This window comes from Fopius arisanus, unplaced genomic scaffold, assembly GCF_000806365.1.
Source record: "Fopius arisanus strain USDA-PBARC FA_bdor unplaced genomic scaffold, ASM80636v1 scaffold00002, whole genome shotgun sequence".
NCBI lineage: Eukaryota > Metazoa > Arthropoda > Insecta > Hymenoptera > Braconidae > Fopius > Fopius arisanus.
The window spans coordinates 1,641,491-1,660,376 of record NW_011887741.1 but is presented as its reverse complement, the minus strand read 5'-3'; the positions used below and the strand labels follow the sequence as shown (position 1 = coordinate 1,660,376).

At 38.2% G+C, this 18,886-nt stretch overlaps 4 protein-coding genes across 5 annotated transcripts; 3 read left to right on the top strand and 1 right to left on the bottom strand.

Annotated features, from left to right (window-relative positions):
- Nucleotides 1–219: 219 nt before the first annotated feature.
- Nucleotides 220–2,339, top strand: LOC105266707 (protein FAM185A). Its single transcript, XM_011305071.1, has 4 exons — nucleotides 220–889; nucleotides 1,286–1,491; nucleotides 1,550–1,733; nucleotides 1,956–2,339. The coding sequence occupies exons 1-4, from the start codon at nucleotides 505–507 to the stop codon at nucleotides 2,273–2,275; spliced, it is 1,095 nt and encodes a 364-aa protein (XP_011303373.1). The 5' UTR covers nucleotides 220–504; the 3' UTR covers nucleotides 2,276–2,339.
- Nucleotides 2,314–4,750, bottom strand: LOC105266715 (mitochondrial tRNA-specific 2-thiouridylase 1). The gene is made up of 7 exons (XM_011305080.1): nucleotides 4,531–4,750; nucleotides 4,279–4,444; nucleotides 3,683–3,867; nucleotides 3,365–3,591; nucleotides 3,122–3,289; nucleotides 2,781–3,008; nucleotides 2,314–2,478 (listed from the first exon to the last, which is right to left on the bottom strand). Exons 1-7 carry the CDS (start codon nucleotides 4,604–4,606, stop codon nucleotides 2,332–2,334), a joined length of 1,197 nt encoding a protein of 398 aa, XP_011303382.1. The 5' UTR covers nucleotides 4,607–4,750; the 3' UTR covers nucleotides 2,314–2,331.
- Nucleotides 4,751–4,777: 27 nt separating this feature from the next.
- Nucleotides 4,778–7,993, top strand: LOC105266700 (Heat shock protein 68). Its single transcript, XM_011305059.1, has 5 exons — nucleotides 4,778–4,921; nucleotides 5,100–5,180; nucleotides 5,828–6,258; nucleotides 6,708–7,512; nucleotides 7,798–7,993. The coding sequence occupies exons 1-5, from the start codon at nucleotides 4,853–4,855 to the stop codon at nucleotides 7,939–7,941; spliced, it is 1,530 nt and encodes a 509-aa protein (XP_011303361.1). The 5' UTR covers nucleotides 4,778–4,852; the 3' UTR covers nucleotides 7,942–7,993.
- A 1,379-nt stretch (nucleotides 7,994–9,372) lies between these two features.
- Nucleotides 9,373–18,031, top strand: ova (ovaries absent). Of its 2 annotated transcripts, none has more exons than XM_011305037.1 (7): nucleotides 9,373–10,380; nucleotides 11,201–11,443; nucleotides 11,526–11,657; nucleotides 14,102–14,299; nucleotides 14,372–14,581; nucleotides 14,988–15,489; nucleotides 16,730–18,031. In XM_011305037.1, exons 1-7 carry the CDS (start codon nucleotides 10,276–10,278, stop codon nucleotides 17,356–17,358), a joined length of 2,019 nt encoding a protein of 672 aa, XP_011303339.1. In that variant the 5' UTR covers nucleotides 9,373–10,275; the 3' UTR covers nucleotides 17,359–18,031. The 2 variants fall into 2 exon arrangements, with proteins under 2 accessions (XP_011303339.1, XP_011303347.1); XM_011305045.1 differs by having other exon boundaries at nucleotides 10,300–10,384.
- Nucleotides 18,032–18,886: the final 855 nt, after the last annotated feature.

Below are 18,886 nucleotides of genomic sequence, written 5' to 3'. Positions count from 1 at the left end.
CAATCCTTAGGGGATAACTAAAATTGAACAAAAACCCATGTTTAAATATAAAATATATAAAATATTCAGACAAGGAACCCCCAATGAATATAAAGCGAAAAAAAACGCGGTAATTTGAACGCAATTTTGTACGGCGGGAAATTTGATTTGAATTTTCCCGGGTGTCATCTGAGATTTCGAATGAGTGGGTTGAGAGGGTCTCGTCTAGATAGCGGGACATGTTCAAGTTCGATAAGTCTGCGATTCAGTCAAATAACTAAAAAGCCGACAGACGAATTAATTAATCGACCCCTCGTCTCAATCAAGCAAATAAAAAACAGATCTTCGTTTAAAAATTGTTCCCGTTCTTCTACACGAAACAAATATCGAAACAAATATCGGAGACAGTGAGTGCATCAAATGTGTCATCATGCCTTGAGTCAGGAGAAAGAGTGATCTTCCCACGAGTTTCAAATTAATACTTCAGGTAATTCAGGGCTAATCGAACTGTCAGGGGCTCATAATATGAGGATTTGCCCTGGGAGGAATTTTTTGCGGTCGTGGTTGGCCTTGACCACGTCAAAATGTCAAATGGCCATCGACACCAACAATGCGAGGGTCAAATTTTGCTCGTCTAAGTCAATTGAACTCAAGAATATCGTCAAGAGGGTGAAACCTTTCGGCAGAGTTGTCATAGATCTTCCCTACGACGTGGAAATAAAACCCACGTGCCCCCACGAATATCCGGACATGGACACGGTTCTTGTTAAATTAGTCTCCCAGGATTCTCTACTTGATAAAAAAGAGGATTTGGTATCTGTCACTGTCAAAGATGATGCCTGCGAAATTCGGAGTAATCAAGAGGTCTTGGGGAATGTCAAGTGCCTCGTCCAGACACCAGTTCGTTATGGTACGAAAATAGATAGAGTATTGACAGAAAAATTCTCAATGATTTTTTTTTCTCTCCCTCCTTTTTGAAAATCCCTCACTTCCCAGGGTTTGTTTTTTTTATTCGGTGATCTACAGAGAATAAATTTTCAGCAAATTATATTTTTTATTTCCCCTCTTCCATATTCATTTTTTTTTATTAGAAATCGTGCAATTTAACTTGGAAACTATTGATTTTAGGAGAAAATGTGAGAAGACATTTTTTGCTGGAAATTGAATCACCGATAGAAAAGTTCTTCACAATTTTCTCTGTCAATCGAGCGGTTTCGAGATAAATGGCGAATTACGAAAAATATAGCAGGGGAAATTGAAGATTTTAATAGATATTTCAAGGGTTATTTAATTCCAATGATTTTAGATGTAGAAGTGAAGACTGTTGGAGACGCTAATGTAGAAGTACATAATATGATATCAGATTTTATAACCGTGGAGACGGAATATGGAAACATTCTTAGTTCAAAGCTGCAGGGAAAGAAAATAACATTGTCATCGAGTGAGGGTGGATCCGTGACTGTTCAGAAGAGTATACAGGGAGAAATCGAGATAAATACAGCTAAAGAAGGGGTAATTTTGGTCTCCCGAGACCATCAAATTCGACTGTTCAATTCATTGGATATTTCAGTTCGTGGATGCTGAAAAATGTTTGGGAACGAAACTAGACGTATCTACTGAGAATGGATTTGTCAAACTCGGTAGTAATTACTGTGAGAAAGCAACATTTACAACACTAGACGGAGATTTGAATCTGAACAATCTTCACATGGACAACAGCATCGATATTAATGGAAAAGGAAGTTTAAACATCTGTAAGAATTATTTGAAATCCCAATCCCTAATTTATTCTATTGAGAAATTGTATAAATTCATTTTTCCCTTCTTAACTTCACCCGTTCAATTTATTATATTCATTTATTTTAATTATCTCGATTTATTGCTTCATTTAAATTATTCCAATGAAATAAATGAATGAATTGTCGAGTAATCTAAATAATTTAAATAATTTTTGAACAATTGTAAAAATTCTTCAGCTTGTTTCGACGGATCCCTTCAGGCGACCCTGGGCGAGGGCCAAGCTAGGATCCAACTCGCGAGAATCACAAAGGATTCATCAATCACCTCGAATGGAGATATAAGCCTCACGATACCAGATACCCTAGACTCGAGGCTAATTCTAAAATCTCCAACCCTGGAAATTGATGATTCCATACAAGGGACTCACAACCGAGAGAAAAATGAGTTCGTGGGAATAAAGGAGGGCCCCAGGTTCATAGTGGAGTCGACAAGGATGATCCAGGTTGAACAATCGAGCTGGATGGAGACATTCAAACTCAAGAACACACCAAAGTGACACGAAAGGATAGAATAAATCGAATAAATGTACAATTTTATTAAAAGTTATTCACTCTAATTCACTGCGATCGTTTCAAATGACCTATCACTCTCTTCAATGTCTGACGAGACTGCGACTTCCCCAAGGGCTTGAAGGGAAGGCCCTGCGTACGTTATAGGAGCACTCCCCAGGCATTCCTCGTTACGATACAAAACAACGAACTGAAAGAATTTTCATTAATTCAGTAGTGGAATTGAAAAAATAAAATCAGTTGAATGTCAAACATCGACAAAGATCGAGAACCATTGGGTTCACGAGAAAACACCAAGAGACGTTCCCTCGGGAAAATTTAATCAGCTACAAAAATAGTCCTTTGATATTTCCACGTCGAGCCGATGGTTTTCGAGATAAATCGATAATTAAGGAAAGTGGCAACTGCTACTTGTCTCATTTTACTAATTCGCCCCTGAATTCTATAAATTCCAAAATTTTAATCAGTGACATCACATTGTGGTGTCCTCACCTGCCCGGGAGACACAGCCCTTTTCGCCCTCTCAGAAATAACAACCAATCGACCACTGGTAGTTTTATAAACTCGACAGGGACAGAGTAACTCATTCCTCTGAATCCTATATTCACAATTGAGAACTGTCCAACTGTCGATCAACTCCTCTGGCTCTTCATGAATCCAGTGGGGATTCGATGTGACCATCAATCGAGAGAATAATGCTGGATGATCTGTACCTGCCACCTAAAATCCTCAAATTATTACTGAATATTCTCTCACTCTCCCGAACCTCAATTTCTAACAATCGCAATTCTTCCAACGAATTAAATTGCCCAGTCTGATTTAATTTCACTCACAACCAGGATGTCCTCCGTCTTGGCGCTCTTCTGGAAGATATAGAATTTTTTACGAGTGCCAGCAATTCGACAGCCCTGACCCAGAGTCCAGTAGTGAATCCCATGGTGTTGGCCAACGATATTCCCCGTGTCGTAGTCTACGAAATTCCCAGGTTTATTCTCCAGATACTTCAAATGAAAATGAATTCCTAAATCGAGGGCTCTATCTCATCGAGGGGGTTAATTTTTTTTTTGATTCAATACTTGTGGTATAAAATTTTGGAAGGTTCGAGTTCCAATGAAACAGATCCCCATGCTCTCAGGCTTCTGGGCAATTATTTCCAGATCAGCTTCCATAGCTATTTTTTTCACATCTGTCTTCAGCATTCCACCTAGAGGGAACATGCACCTCTGCAACGACTCCTGACTAACTTGTGACAGGAAAAACGTCTGATCTTTCTTTTCGTCTACTGCATGCAGCAGTTTCATTTCTAAAATTATTTTTTTCAGCATTAAATTGAGGAGTTCGTTGATTTAAGATAATTTTGCTGGTGTGTCTTGTAAGTTGGAGGAAATACTTGCTGGTGTCTGGTTTAAATTTCTCCAGATAAGGACCGAAGGAGGACCTTGCGTAGTGACCGGTGGCTATGGCATCAGCCTTCAAGTTCTCTCTCGCAAAATCATAGAATTTCTTAAATTTTATGTTCTTATTGCACATTATGTCGGGATTTGGAGTGGCTGCGTTCTGGTAGCTCTCCAGGAGGTACCTGAGAGTTATTTTCACTTCAATTCTCAATTCTATTCCCATAAAAACCAGGAAAAAGAGATTTAAGTTTTGGATTTTTGGAGGAGTCTATCACTTCCCGTAAAATCATAGATCAGACTCCTGGGAGATCATGAAATTTTTTTTTGCATTTTTCCTTTTTGGTACTTGCAATTAATATTATATATGAAATGAATATCAAAAATCGACGATTAATTAATGGAAAATTTCAATTTTGGAAAAAATTATTTTTTCTCCCCCAAAAGTTCTAAATCCCTGTCTCCAGCTTTCAACTGATAAATCTCCTGGAACCTCCAGGAGCTATCAAAATCTCTGCAGAATCTATTCTCAAGGACCCAGTGAGACCTTGAAAAAACCTGCCACCAAAATTCTGAATTCTCCCCGAATTACTCACGTGAACACTTCGTGCCAATACTCCTTAACAAAATTCACCTCAACAAGAGGAACATCGATCTTTCTACAAACATACTGAGCATCTCTATAATCCTCGTCAGCAAGACACTTTCCAGTCTCATCAGCAGTGTCCCAATTCCTCAAAAAAACCGCCGTAACATTGAACCCTAAACCCCAAATAAATCCCCCAAATCCATGAGACCTCCGAAAACTCCTCTTCTTAAACAATCAGTCAGTAATAACCAATAATTACCTTTCCTCTTCAACAACAGAGCAACAACAGCACTGTCAACCCCCCCAGACAGACCAACCGCAATATTCCTGAACATCACTTTTTCTAAAATAATCCCCAATTTTTCCGAATTTTAACTCTCGAAGAAAAACGAAAACTTTCATAAATCCTAGAGAATAAATAGCTGGGAATAACAAAAAGCTTTCGCGTGAAATCAAATGGAAATCACAGATTTCATTGTTTCCAGGTGTCGGTTAGGTTGGCTTCATCAGGTTATGTTTTCCCTCGTAAAATTAACACCGGCACCTCGTGCATTCGCGTCCTGTCCATGTGAGTGGAAATCATGGCCCTTGCAGCATCATCCTTCGGACTTTATCTTGGAAACACATCGTCCTGTCTCGCTATTTACAAAGTGAGTAAAAATTCCTAACCGAGAAACGTGAATTGTCAACGGAATCCTGGAATTTAATTTGCCAGGGTGCATGCGGCTGGAGTTGTTGACACTCACGTGTCAACTTCACTCACTATTTTCTTAGAGCTTGTCCTATCCTTTTTTGATGAAATTATCCATTTTTTTTCACTTTTTTCAGGATGAAAATGTCGATGTCGTGGCTAATCATGCGGGGGACAGAGTCACAGCTGCTGTCATCGCTTTTCACGAAGCAGAGCAGGTGAGTTGAAAATGTTTTGGAGGAAAAGGTTAGGAAGATGTTTGATACGCGTTGAAAAATCAATTCTTGGAAATAATTTCAAAATTATTAGAGAGATTGCCAGAATCTCTCTTGAAGTTCAATTCTCAAAAAAAAAACTTCTCTAGATATCCGGAGAATTCAGATAGAAAAGACGTCGCAATTATTTTTAGATTAATTGAAAAAGCAATTGATCATAGAAAGGAAATTCTATAAAGAATATGATAATTACATTTTTTTCGAGACCAGTTTTTAGCCAATATCCTGCAATTAAAGGGACACTGCAGACTTTTGGTATAAACATTTTTTATAGAACATGATGAACTCTACAAAAAAGATATTTATGAAAGTATCATTATCTTTCTTCAATTCCGAGATATTAGCTAAAAACGGACCTCGAAAAGAATGCATTTATCCTCTTATCAGTTCACAACTTCGGAAATGAATTTATTTCTATCACGACAAACTGCACGAAATTATTTAGTTTTTCCAAAGTAAAATAATAAAAAATGTAGAAAGTAATAGAAATTATTTATAAAATTCGTTCGATTTTTGTACGAAATAGAAGAAAGTAACGGATAAATTGAGCCAACGATTAACAAAACAATTTCTAAAAATTGTTATTCTAGATAATAGGGGCAGCAGCAAAGTCAGGTTTATTTCGAAACAGTGCGATAACCGTCCTAAACAATAAACGCCTGATGAACAAGCAAATAGACGAGAGTGAGTTAGAAACAGCGATAAAAAATAGCTCAGTACCAATAATAACGGAAACCGAGCTACAGTATTCCATAACGGTTGGCGATAAGATTGAAAAAATCACACCGAAAAAGATATCCTCGTTGCTATCAGGTGCCATGTACGATATATCAACGACAGCCGCTCACGATGACGAGGAGCACAATGTCGTACTGTGTGTACCCCACAGATTTAATACCGAGAGTATTCAAGATTGGAGTGAGTCAGCAGCTAGTGCTGGATTCAAGGTCCTCCAGGTAATCGCTGAACCTGTCGCCTCTTGTCTCGCTCATGGGTTGGGAAAGAACAAGAAAGAATCAGAGTTAGTAGAATTTTCCATAGAAAATATTCCTCCGAGATATGCAAGAGTCTTTTACTTTACTAATTTACCTTTAATCCTTCGATTCTCTATTTTTCCACAAAAAATTAATTGACAAAAATTCCTCTAAATTTCTGTCCTAATTTTTTTGACAAATTTCATAATTTCAAAATATACTTCAATAATCTCAAAATTCGTGTACATGATAATCTAGATAAATTATGGAAGAAGTTTCCAATTTTAAACAATTCCTCAGAGGACAAATATGGAGAAAATAAATTCAAGAAGATTCCAGATGTTCTCGAAGAGTTTCACAAAAATTCGTAAAAGACCCTTGAATACCCTGAAGGTAAATATAAGTCCCTCTCAAGGTATTCCTGAAAAATGGTCCACACTGATTCCCCCAAGGAGTTTTATTCCAATGTCAATTAACTGTCCTGAAAATCTTGTAGGCTAGTCCTAGTCTACCGAGTAGGTGGTGTATCGAGTGATGTCACCCTGGTTAAAGTATCAGGTGGTAGTTTCACGATACAGTCGACAAAATACTACCCAGAGCTAGGAGGTCACAAACTGACAGACCTGTTAACCTCATACCTAGCCGAGGAGTTCTACAACAAATACAAGATCGATCCAACAGAGAGTCGTAGATCAGTATCAAAACTGAAGATCGAGGCTGAAAGATGCAAACACGTTCTCTCGACAATGTCGACAGCTCACTTATTCGTGGAGTCCCTCTGCGAGGGTGTCGACTTCAGCCACAACATAACAAGAGCTAGATTTGAAAATCTCATAAGTCCCCACATCTCCGACTACATCCAACCCCTCCAAGACATCCTCAACAGCACCAGTCACACGATAATGGACATCAGAAAGATCATTCTGTGCGGTGGTACCATGAAGATACCAAAACTCCAGGAAAAAATTGCATCCCTCTTTCCCTGTGGCGAAGTTCTCACCTCCAGGTGGAGGCCTGACGAGACAATGGCAATAGGAGCTGCCATGCACTCGTCCCTTCTTCTCTCTCAAGGAATTCACGACAGAGATCTCAATTCAACTCACGTAGAACTTTGCGCCTTGAGCAGACCAATTTGCCTCAAATTCGAGGACATCACGACCCTCGTCATTCCTGACGATACAATCATACCTATCAAAATACAAACGATTGTCGAACTGCCTGAACTCATCGACAACAAAATACAAGTGAAGATTTTTGAGGGTGTGGAAAATGGAAACGAAATCACTAATCAGTTAGGACTGGTGGGTCTAATCAATCAATATTGCAATAGTCAACGGTGAAACTCATCTGATTTTTAAAAATATTTCCGAATCCACAGGAGATACTGCTAATTTGGTAAGAACCTTTTTTACAAAGAAGATTGAAAGCTGTAAAAAAAGTTATTACAAAAATTTTGGTATTTTCGATGGTTCCCGAGATATTTGTGGAAAACTGAAGAGCTAGCTGAACCAAATTTTGCGGTTGATTTAAATCGTCCGGTTGATTGGTTGATTTGGATTAATGGAATTGTAATTATTGTATTTCAGATTTCTCTCAACTTGAAGAAACCCGGCAAGCTCAAGGTGGACACTGATCTGACTGAGGCCTTCTTGAACGTCCACATAACGGAATTATCAACGGGAAAAAAATCATCGATTCGGTTTGAAATTCACAAGGACGATTCATTGTAAATCAAGCCGAATGTACATAATCAATAAAACTAACTATTTGCTTCTTCGTGAATTACAATCATTTTTCAATTCCAGATTTCCCAATCTCCCAATCTTGTGTCATAAGATAAATTTAGATCGACCAATAACGAATTGGAAATTCATTTTTCCGGTAATCTCTAGATCTAGAGCACAATCCAAAAAATAAGTTTTTGAACAAAAATATGGACGTTTTAATTTGAATTGTTGTAAGAAAGAATTAATAAAAATGACTTTCGAAATACATAAGCGCCGTGTCAAAATTATTTAATTATCATTAAGTTCAAGGCCAAATTGATGCTTTCGCAAAAAAAAAATGCCTTTTGAAAAAACAATTAATAATAGAGCGATTTTTGAAAGTTTCAGTCGTCAGTTTTACCCCAGCATCCCCAATTCCAAAAGACATCTCAAATGCTTGAGTATAAAAAATATTTCCTGACTGAATTATTGACGACGATAATCCAATCGAAGGGCATTAATAAATACAAAAGACATTTTCTCCAAAATGCAAAAAAATCCAATCAATCCCGTGCAGAGAAGCCTTTTTCCAATTACCAATATCAATTACATCAAAGATTTCTAGGATTTCCATTGGTGCCGTAGACCCCAAGGTCACAATAAAACCCGACGAAATAGCTAAAGAAAATAATGCGCAATGCAATCGCCAAAAATCTAGCATCCCAAGCCGAAAACTCGCCCAAGTGGTCTCATGACCCCAGAAAAAAATGTTTCGACTCCTCCATATTGAAATGACGTCATACCCTGAACACTAGAGGTCACAACAAAATGGCCGCCCTGAATATCCAAGAGACATAAATGTACAGCCCTTGATTAAACCCGACGCAACCTCTCCCTCTCCCAAATCTGAAAGGCTATCGCCAAGTCCTCGGCTAATAATCGTGAATTATCGTTAACAGTGTTGCCAGATCGTCGAATATCACCTCAATCACCCGATAACCCGCCAATAATTAATTGATCCTACTGATCAATTTTTATGGATAAAAGTCGAGGAGAACAATGACCCCATCCACGAATAGAAGTTCGATCAATATCTCCGACAATTTAATAACCCATCGATCAATCTGGCAACCCCGTTGATAACTCCGTCCCCATTCCACCAATTACGCCCTTTAAATTAAATCTAAAAAACCCGGAAATTCAGTGCTCAAACCGGATCAATAGACAATTCCAATACGGAAATGCATGGATTTAATCCCCATCAATAGACATTAATAACCGGCAATACCATGATTGACGATAATTCACCAGAAAAAGGTTCGATAATTTTTTTTCCGGAAGAATAAAAAGGTGGACAAAAGGGCATCGCCCACTTCACAATCGGAATTACGTGGCGCTGTTGTCGTTCGTTATAAAAATAGGAAGTGGAAGGGGCCTTAAGCCGCCGTAGTCAGCATCAAGTCCATAACAGGAGATAATCGTTGAAAAACTAAAGAATTGATGAATTACATAGAAATTCATTGAGATTCACGAGGTAAATTCGTGGATAATGATTATCTTTTGGTGAAAAAGGGTCATTTGAATACTGATTGAATCAGCGTGAGGTCTGAAGTGGATGGATGGAATGAATCGTTCGTTGGGAACCGCCTGATGGTAGTTTTCACAACCCAGCCATCTTGGGTTTGTTGGTTCGTATAGTCGTGCAACGACACTGCCCAGAGAAGGTGGGGGCTGTCAGTCACGATACGTCAAGCTATAGTAAACCGCGGGTTTTCACCATTTTTTTTTTTTTTCCCACCTTCACCTCCCTTTGTTCAAAACCATTTTGTAACCTCCGAGTGTCTCAATCGTGAAATCAAAATATTAATTTAAAAAAACAACGAATTAGTGATTGTAACCTTGAGGGGCGTAGGGGTATAACTGAGTGAATTTTTTTTTTTATTACACTCTAGACCTGGCAGTGGGTTCAATAGTTGTTGGGCACGGGGTTGTTGGATTGTTGGGTTGTTTGACCACTCACGACTGCGTATTCCCAAGGAATAGTGAACGTGTGAAAAAAAGGAAAATAAATGAAAAATTGTTTATTGGCGGTTCAGTGGTAACACAGCGCCTAGTCAACATCACCTTTTGGTGCATATGTGTGAAACTATTTTTTTGCCCCCTCTATTCCCCCCCCCTTTACTATTTCTAACATCCCCACCCCCCTCTCCGCCCAATTTTTTACCCGCCTCCCCCCTGAAGTTTTGATTTTTCCCTCGTTTCGCATCTGGGTGGTGAAATTATGATCTAGCCAATACTATTTCAACGCAAAATGGAAAATAGTTCGTGTTTCTGTGTGTGCGTTAGGCGTCAGTGATAATGGTACGCGTGCAAGACGACCGTCAATTCCAGAAAGCACAAAAAGAAAGTGCTCTGAGCTACTTATTTGACAACGAAATTTTCGAGATAAACTATTTAACGAGTGTAGGTAAGAATAATATTGAATAATGATATCGAAAACAGAATTTTTTTCATTTTCTCTGGTGCCTAGGGTACATCTTCAATATCTGTATGTTGAAATAAAATTGATGATCAAAACAAATGACTTGGTAATGAGGGTCTTTCAAATTTTTCATTCACTTTTATTCAGCTTTCGATTGTTTTTCAATTTCTGGGAATTATATTTTTTCTCTGGCAGTTGCAATTTTGATTTTTATGGATAATTACTAATTAGGGACTTGATAAGCTCTGGGTTTCCGTGAATATTGAATGAAAGCTGATTAGGGAATAGCTCGAAATTTAGCTGGTGATAGCGACTGGTAGATAATTTGAGTTGTTTTTTTTTTAAATAATAAATGGTAGATATTAGAGGCGAAATTGTGGTAGAGAGAGAATTTCAGCGATCACTGATTTATTCGCGATCAATCGTTGAACTTATCGACTCCCATTGAATTGGCAATGATGACCGTGAGAGAAAATATTATCCTGCCCTGTAATTTTCGTATGGATACCCTCGGCAGGAGACAAAACAAATTTAATTAAGAATGCATGAACCAGGAGTCTATACCCATGGTATAAAGAAGAACCGATAAACCAAAAACCACAGGAAAAAAGAAATGATGGCAGAGTAATTGAAGGGAGATGGGCCCTTTTCAATCATCAGAAGTTATAAAAAGTACATCAAAAAATGATTCTGAATTGATGACCTTGATGATTGAAAATGGTCCTTGAAGATCTGATGGAAACAAGAAAGTGTCGGAGGTCAGCATTTAATCCTTGAAATCACATGGAATTGATTTATCAGGAAGCGACAACGAGCTATGTTGATGGTGAAAAAATGAGGTTCTCGGCTGTTCAAGAAGAGGATGAGTACGAGGTAGGACTGGGGCAAGAGAATCTTGCCCGTGATGGTGCAGATGAAGGTATGAGGGCCGCCGCTCGTGAAGCATTGGTATTCGGTAAATCCGTCGACGATTCCTCGACGGCCTACTGCCTTCCACTGTTATTTGCCAACGGTTATCCCACCTCATTGGATCAAATATCCGTGGTAAAATCATCATTGACATTAATAACTATTTCAACCCTGACCATTGGACAGCGCTTATGGATCATATTTTTGGTATTCACAGACTGAATTGGAACGTTTCATAACATTCATGGTAGAATGTTCATCAGGTCCACTTCAAACTGGTGCACCACGTTGGTGGCCCAAGGATATCAAATTTTCAAAACCCTTTGTACGACCTAAGCGAATCAATGACGTAAGTACACTAATTCATCAATTATTCATTCACTGCATCATCATCTGGAGTTTATACAGCTCCAAAGATAATACCCAACAGCATATTTCCATCCGCTATCTCCATTTGTGCGTCATCAAATGCACGACATCGAGTTGAGATTTGCCGCGAATATTTTCAACACCTAAACTACTCACTCGGATAAATCGATAGAAAATTCCGAATCACTCGAATCGAAAAGAGATCTAATGATTCCGCAACACGAGATATTTTCTCCAGTCAAAATTTTCATGTCAGTGCTCCAGGACAATTAATTAACTATTAAATTCCCCAAGGAAATTTTTTATTTGGGAATTGTTCTCGCTGTTTGATTTTGCCCCGTGAAAAAAATTCCTCCCTATTTCGTTCTCGCATAGATTCCCTACAGCACGCAAAACCTCGTACATCGGAACTCGATACGACGTGAACAAAATGGCCGCCAGCTTACGTGGCCGAGACACGATCAAGATTATGGATCGGGTCATCGGGTTACTGCCACGCGATATATCTCAGCTGTTCTATCATGCAGAGCATCGAATCAATATTCACGTGAAAAATATCGATATTTTGTTATTTTCTTCAATCGATGAATTTCGGCCATTTTATTCCGTCAAAATCTTCATTGATGTTGATCATAAAAATTTAGAGAAGATCACAATAATAGACTCAACGGCATGTTTCGAATGCTCAAAGCATTTAATTAAAAAGAACTAGAATTGCCCAATTTTTAAGAATCCCTCATGTCGAGTATTATAACGTTTCATAATCATTGGTCAATATTAAAAATTGCACATCAATTTATGTATATCAATCAATGTCATCAATTAAAAACTAGAAATCAATTCTCGTGCTCTTGGGAAAATTGGCAACGTCGCGTGACTGCTTGAGTCATTCGTGGACCCCTCGGCTCTTTTCGAGAGGTTCTACCGACGCGATCAAGGAAAACGGCATTTTGTTAGAATCAATAAAGTGCGGCTGATCAATTTGCAATCGACAGTAATGATTTTTTGTAAAATCTTCAACAAGATGTATGCATTTTTCAGAAAAGGGGTACCCCCTCCAGGTGATGTCGACTAGGCGTTGATAATCATAATCGTATTGCTCTAGAGGATGGTTATGTCGGTTATTACCTTGAATAAACTCGATCAATAATTATCAATATTGAAAAGTCCGCGGGATAAAAAAAGTAGAAGTTTATTGAATTAAATATAAGGTGAAATAATATCGACAGAACCGACTAATCGAAGACGAAACTCAAACTAAAGAGTTCCGTCGATTTTTTTTCTAGTAAAATTCGTTATTTAAAGATAATTAATAATCATCAGTGGAATTTATTCAAGGACATATCCCACATAATGATCCTTTAAAGCAATATGCTGATTATTATCAGAAGCGAGTCGAAATCGTCTGGAAATTTCTAAATTGGAAAAATTACTGACATATTGATCAAACACAGATTGATCGCAACAAATATATAGAAAAAGCAACCAGCCAATACTAAAATCCCTAAAAGCGTCGACAGTCTGGTGACCCTCAGAACAAAAAATTTCTATTGCGTCTCAAGTAAAAAGAAGTCTGAAAGACGTGACGCTCGGAAAATTTGGCATCGTTGCATGAGCTTCGGTTATGCGTCACCGTGAGTCCCCTCGGCTTTACCCGAGGGGCCGACCGACTCGACACGACGGTCCCACTTTTCTACGAATTAGGGACTGTTACTTAATACGTCGAGTAGACCACAAAGTCCACGAATGGAGTTCTCAATGCGTTCAAAGTACTTGATCAACTGCGCAAACAATTTACATGCTCCCGTATTGTTTTCTTTCAATGTTAAATCCAGAAAAATATTCCCATGTGTATGATTTAGACAATTTAAAAACGATTGTTCTCTTCAAAAGCTATTTGCCCATATCCAACACCGTCTACGATATCTGCACAACTGGTTTAGAAGAAATGGCGAATCTGAATCTGAAGAAGAAATTATAAATCTGGAGCAGATCGAGTAAAAGAAATTATTTCCGATATCTTCTCTTTTTTAAAGTTATTACAAATTTTTGAAAAACAAAAAACTTGATAAATTTAATAAACTTGAGGTGAAAAAAAAAAATCCATTTCCAAATTTCATTACCCTAAAAACGGTATTTATTTCCTCTTTAATCTGATCCCCGGTTTTCGATAAATTTCAAAAAAAAACCCTGAAAAATGAGAAGATATCGGCAATGATACCTCAGCACCAGGCAACCGCCAAAGCAACCGCACATTTTCCGATAACCATGTTGCGCAACAGCCATTGATAGACTGATAATCCCTACTGACGTGGACAATTATATGAAACAGAGAAAAATCCTGAAATCCTCAAACAATCCATCATCTCTCTCCTAATTATCTCAACCACCCACCAACCGTCAAAAATCTCTTTGTATTTATAGAACTGGATGGGGACCTTAAAGAAACTAGTATTCAAATGTTACACATACCACAAGAGCGAGTACTTACTCCGCTTTTGTTCGTATCTCGCCCAATATCCACGGGAAAAGCTTTACTATCTCAATAACTACGACTCAACTACAAGTCTGTACCACAAGGGAACCGGAAGATTACTGGCAACATTCCGCAACGTCAACATGGTACATCAACCGTTAAAATAATCCACCCGACAATCCCACCGATCCCTAATTGATAAAATAAACAATTTCTAGGATTATGATAAAATAGTTGATAGTCCGCGTCGATCACTCCTACCCCAGAATCATGGTGCATCAAAAGTATTGGGTAAACCTAACAAATCAGGGGAGCAGAAACAACGGACAAAGGATCAATCCTCACTGGTTGTCATACAGCCTGTTAAAGAGGAGATTTATCTATGTGACAACTGTGACGCTGAGTTTGGAGATTTGGATCAGATGAAGGTACTTGTAGCTTCCATTTTGGATGGAGGGCAATGAGGCATTGAATTCATTAACACCTACTGACTCCTAGAGTTGTAGTTCCTCATTATCGGATTCCTAAAATCGCCCAGTCATGCCTCAAGATGTGCAAAATATTGATGGCACGTCACATGATTGTCACCTGATGACCACAACTTACGACCATTTTCATCACATTGCGAAATTATGACGAGAAAACGGCAATTTTCATTAAAAAAAAGAAAACGTGAGATCATTGGAAACTTCCAACGACTTGTCAGTATCGAGATTATTCTGTCCCGTAGATTTTGTAACGCTCATAAATTTGTAATGTGAGGAAAATAGTTGGTTCCTTTAGTTATGATATTATTACATTCTACAAGACTCGATTCGATATTTAACTGGACAGGATCACGAAAAGATCTGCAGCGAGCCAGTGTCAGCCATCAGTTCACGACCAGTAACTCCTTACGAGCCGATAATTGAACCAGAGCTGGATCAGAATAAATTCCTAGATTACTTCAAACTATCAGGATCAACAGCACCCAAGTCAACGACATCCCGTGATTTCCCAGCACCAACGATTCACTGCGAGCCATTGAGAGCCACAAGACGACTCAGAACAGCTGTTAATCTCACGAGATGTCCAACAATTCCGCTGTCATCACCAGCTGGCCTCATAATGCTCAAAAAGTCCAAGACTATGACTGAGAGCATCCAGCAGGAGCGACTCGACAGGATAGAGAGACACCTCAATGCACCACCTCTCAATAAATTCAGCAGACCAAAGTGGCTTGATCGACATGTCGAGTACAATCGTTGGATGATCAGCTACAAACCTAGCAAGGAGAAATCAGCACAGACTGATTACGCTCACAAGTACACCTTCGGGGCATTCAAACGGAAACCTGGTCAGTACCTTCAGTTGTTACAATTGATATTTTTGGAAACAAAGCATCTTTAGTAGTTCTACTACTAGTCCTTTCAAATTAGGAGAAACTAGGGTAAAATGGCCACCTGATAGATTCGAATATGGGGGGAGAGGTAATTGCAAGAAATTGTAATTTCGTAATGCAAATTTTCTCAAACAGCTTCAGAAACAAATGGACACTCAATAAATTAGTAGAGGCGTTGCACCGAAAAGATGAACACTCAGAAAATATAAATTCATTGAATTTTCCTTCAGAAATTCAAATTGTTAAAAAATCAAATATTGCGTTTTGTTGGCTGAAGTTCGGGTTTGAAATAATCAACGCAATTCCAAAATTCGGTTCTTCGAAAAAACTGTGGAATGTCTTTGGAGGAGCACTACAGTTATCGGAAGAATAAAACATGCATCAAAGTAGTAAAAGAAGATGAAGGCACATAAAAAATTCTTAAATCGGCGAATTCTATTGATAAATCAATTGGCAAGTGGCAAATAAATTTTTAGGAATCCAGATAAATTTCAAGTTATTTTGACTATTCGTCTTAGCTCCTAGATTTCAATCTCCCCTAAAAGACAAGTGTTCATAAATAAAACACTGAAAAAAAAAACCACTGGAAATTCGTGGAGCAACTTGGATGAAGTCTAATCGATTTCAAGGCGTGTTTCAAATTTACACTCAAGCGAACCCCTCGTAACTTGGGAAATAGTTCGATTCCCCCTATCGCCTATATTTGTTGGAATGAACCACCACCGAATGCCTTGGAGAGCCCTTTGAAGAAATTTTCAAAGCACCAGAAGAAAGGGTGGTAATGGGGGAGAATACCGAAAGATCTCAACATTTTGGAACCATTTTCTCGCACTAGTCATTTATTAAGTCGTTCCATTAACGCATTAGTAAGGCACTCAGGCCCGATGAAGATGAGATGTTATAATAATTAAAGAGAGTATAATGAATAATAACGAGAGTAAATAATAATCCCTCAGTTTCACTAGTTTGCCAATTTGAAAAGAGAAGAAATCTGGAAAAGTTTCAATGAATCAATTAAAATAAATGATGGACGAACCAAAACAAACCGATTAGCAACTTTCAGTCTGAGTCCGAACCTAGCAATTACTCGTCCAAACTTTATCTTTTCTCCAAACTTTTTCTCCAAAATTAAGGAAAAAAATACGAACTCACAAAACCCCTTCTAACTTGAATAATTAATTCCCTAATATTGCAGCCCTCAGTCTCAAGTCTCAACTGCTCTACATAGCGTGCGGTAGCTGTCACGTGAAGCTAGAGCGACTGAGCCCCGAAAAATTGGAGGACCTGAAGAGCCATCCATGGAAGTATCGTCCACCAGCCCCAAGACGACCACCACGACCACGACCAGGTCCACTCTCAAAGATGAATCCAGGTCTCGCCCTGAAACGCAAACTCGCCGCCGAATCACCGCGACACCCACACCCAAAACGCATGTCAACACTCCTCCGAGCACTTGACAAGCAACCAAAACCCACTCTCCTTCACAATCCAGTCCACCGTCGTTCAGATACCGAAAAAATAATAACACTCGTCAATCTGTGCTCATCCGACGAGGAGGACGACACGTGGAATATCACCAGATTAAACAGCGATGAAAATCGCGATCCCATGTCCTCCAGTGAGAATCCATCAATAAATTATTTCAAGACAATATCCCTGAGCCCGAGCAATCCCCGTACACGATCGCTCGGTTATCAGGGTACATCGGTCAACGATTGGCTGAGAAGAGAATCCCTGACTAAAGACGAAAGAAATTCCAAATTTCTTGGACACGTCATAGACACCCCCAAGACATATGCATCACTTCTAAAACAAACACCATAAAAAGCAATTGTAAAAATCCCCAAGGCTGTGCTGACTGCAGTCTTCGACAACTCGAGATTGGCAGAGTGAAAAAAGGCCCGAATGCTTTTGACAGATCAATAAATCATAGAATGAAAAGATTGAGAGAAAAAAAAGAGAGATAACTTGACTCGCCCAAGTCCCCGCATCGTGTCTATTTTTTTGGGCCGCAGCGCGTTAATTCATTGAGTTTAGATGATTTTATATGACGTTACTGTTGTGTTAATGACACTTTGAGCATCGAGAATGCCAAACTCACGTTTTTTTTTTTCTCTCCTGAAATTATTCCTTGTGGGTCAACAATTCTCACGATCCCCTGGCATTTCAAGGGTCGGACAATATAGACTGTTTTTTCTCATTTATTTCTTTCGTATGGAAGTCATTACGTTCTTCCCTATATCACTTGTTTTTTTATTAAATATATATATTGTATTTTTCCCATCGAAAGAGAACTGCGAACGTAATACTGCAGTATGCAAATGAAAAATCATCAGAGCGTACAGTTTATTGTAAGAGAAATGATGTCATGAAGTTAATGTGGATTTCAATGTAAATCCCGATATCAACTTGTGGTCGCTGTATACTTTATGAAAAAAAGAATGTACATATAAATAATCCTCATTTGAAATAAATTTTGTCTAGATTTTTCATTTTACATGGATTCATTCGGATGCAGTGGGTATTTCTGTTTCAGATTTTTTAAAGAAGACCAATTTTTTTTTTCTTTATATTTTTGGGGAGGTTCAACCTAATGCGCCGTCTGTTGACGAAATTTTCAACTCTTTAGCCGTCGATTGGTACTACAGATCCTGATTATTTGTTTATTTATCTTTAGGGCAATTAGCGGTTGTAATCACATCTCATGGATTATTTGTAAAATTGTCATACTATAATGCCAGAATATTTGTTGTGGGGTATTTTCAATATTTTTTTTACAACTTGCGGATGTATTTCGCACTACTGCCAACTCAACCTGACGACCCTGACCTACGTATTCCATGGTGGCAGCACATACTTCAAAAACACTCGAGACAATTTTTTAAACGATTGAATTTCGTTAGAAGACATTAATATAACACTCTGTAATTTATTTGTAACCTTGAACGATGTAATTATGTGATATATTTTGTACTGAAATAAAGATATCTGAATCAAAAATCGACTTTTTTTTATGTTTAAATATTGGTAGAGTGAAATTGAAAAGTCTGACGCCATTTTCTTATAATTTCCTAGTCTTCAAAATGAAATTTTTTTTATTTCATCTCCATTGCCTAATTCCCAAAGATTCCTAAAAATTCAATATTTTCTTGAAAAATAAAAATACCTCCAATAAGGCCTAAATTACTTCATAATAATTAAAAGTTTATTTATTATTTTTCTTCATCCTCATTTAATTTTTCAATGATTTCCTCACTTCAAGAGAAAATTAGATAATTGATCCCCTGAATAGAGAATCGTGGGATAAATTCCCTGAGAATAAAAAAAAAAGTTGGAGAGTAGTGAAAAATGA

Bases quoted from the DNA above. Each gene is read 5' to 3' on its own strand.
- LOC105266715 (XM_011305080.1), bottom strand. From the start codon at position 4,606: ATGTTCAGGAATATTGCGGTTGGTCTGTCTGGGGGGGTTGACAGTGCT. The intron at 3,009-3,121 runs GTGAGTGAAATT...TGAGGATTTTAG, and splicing joins AGACGGAGGACATCCTGGTT to GTGGCAGGTACAGATCATCC. The intron at 2,479-2,780 runs GTGAGGACACCA...AAATTCTTTCAG, and splicing joins GGGCTGTGTCTCCCGGGCAG to TTCGTTGTTTTGTATCGTAA.
- LOC105266707 (XM_011305071.1), top strand. From the start codon at position 505: ATGAGGATTTGCCCTGGGAGGAATTTTTTGCGGTCGTGGTTGGCCTTG. The intron at 1,492-1,549 runs GTAATTTTGGTC...TGGATATTTCAG, and splicing joins TAAATACAGCTAAAGAAGGG to TTCGTGGATGCTGAAAAATG. The intron at 1,734-1,955 runs GTAAGAATTATT...AAAATTCTTCAG, and splicing joins AAAAGGAAGTTTAAACATCT to CTTGTTTCGACGGATCCCTT.
- ova (XM_011305037.1), top strand. From the start codon at position 10,276: ATGGTACGCGTGCAAGACGACCGTCAATTCCAGAAAGCACAAAAAGAA. The intron at 11,658-14,101 runs GTAAGTACACTA...TTGTATTTATAG, and splicing joins GACCTAAGCGAATCAATGAC to AACTGGATGGGGACCTTAAA. The intron at 14,300-14,371 runs GTACATCAACCG...AACAATTTCTAG, and splicing joins CATTCCGCAACGTCAACATG to GATTATGATAAAATAGTTGA.
- LOC105266700 (XM_011305059.1), top strand. From the start codon at position 4,853: ATGGCCCTTGCAGCATCATCCTTCGGACTTTATCTTGGAAACACATCG. The intron at 5,181-5,827 runs GTGAGTTGAAAA...TTGTTATTCTAG, and splicing joins CTTTTCACGAAGCAGAGCAG to ATAATAGGGGCAGCAGCAAA. The intron at 6,259-6,707 runs GTTAGTAGAATT...AAAATCTTGTAG, and splicing joins AAGAACAAGAAAGAATCAGA to GCTAGTCCTAGTCTACCGAG.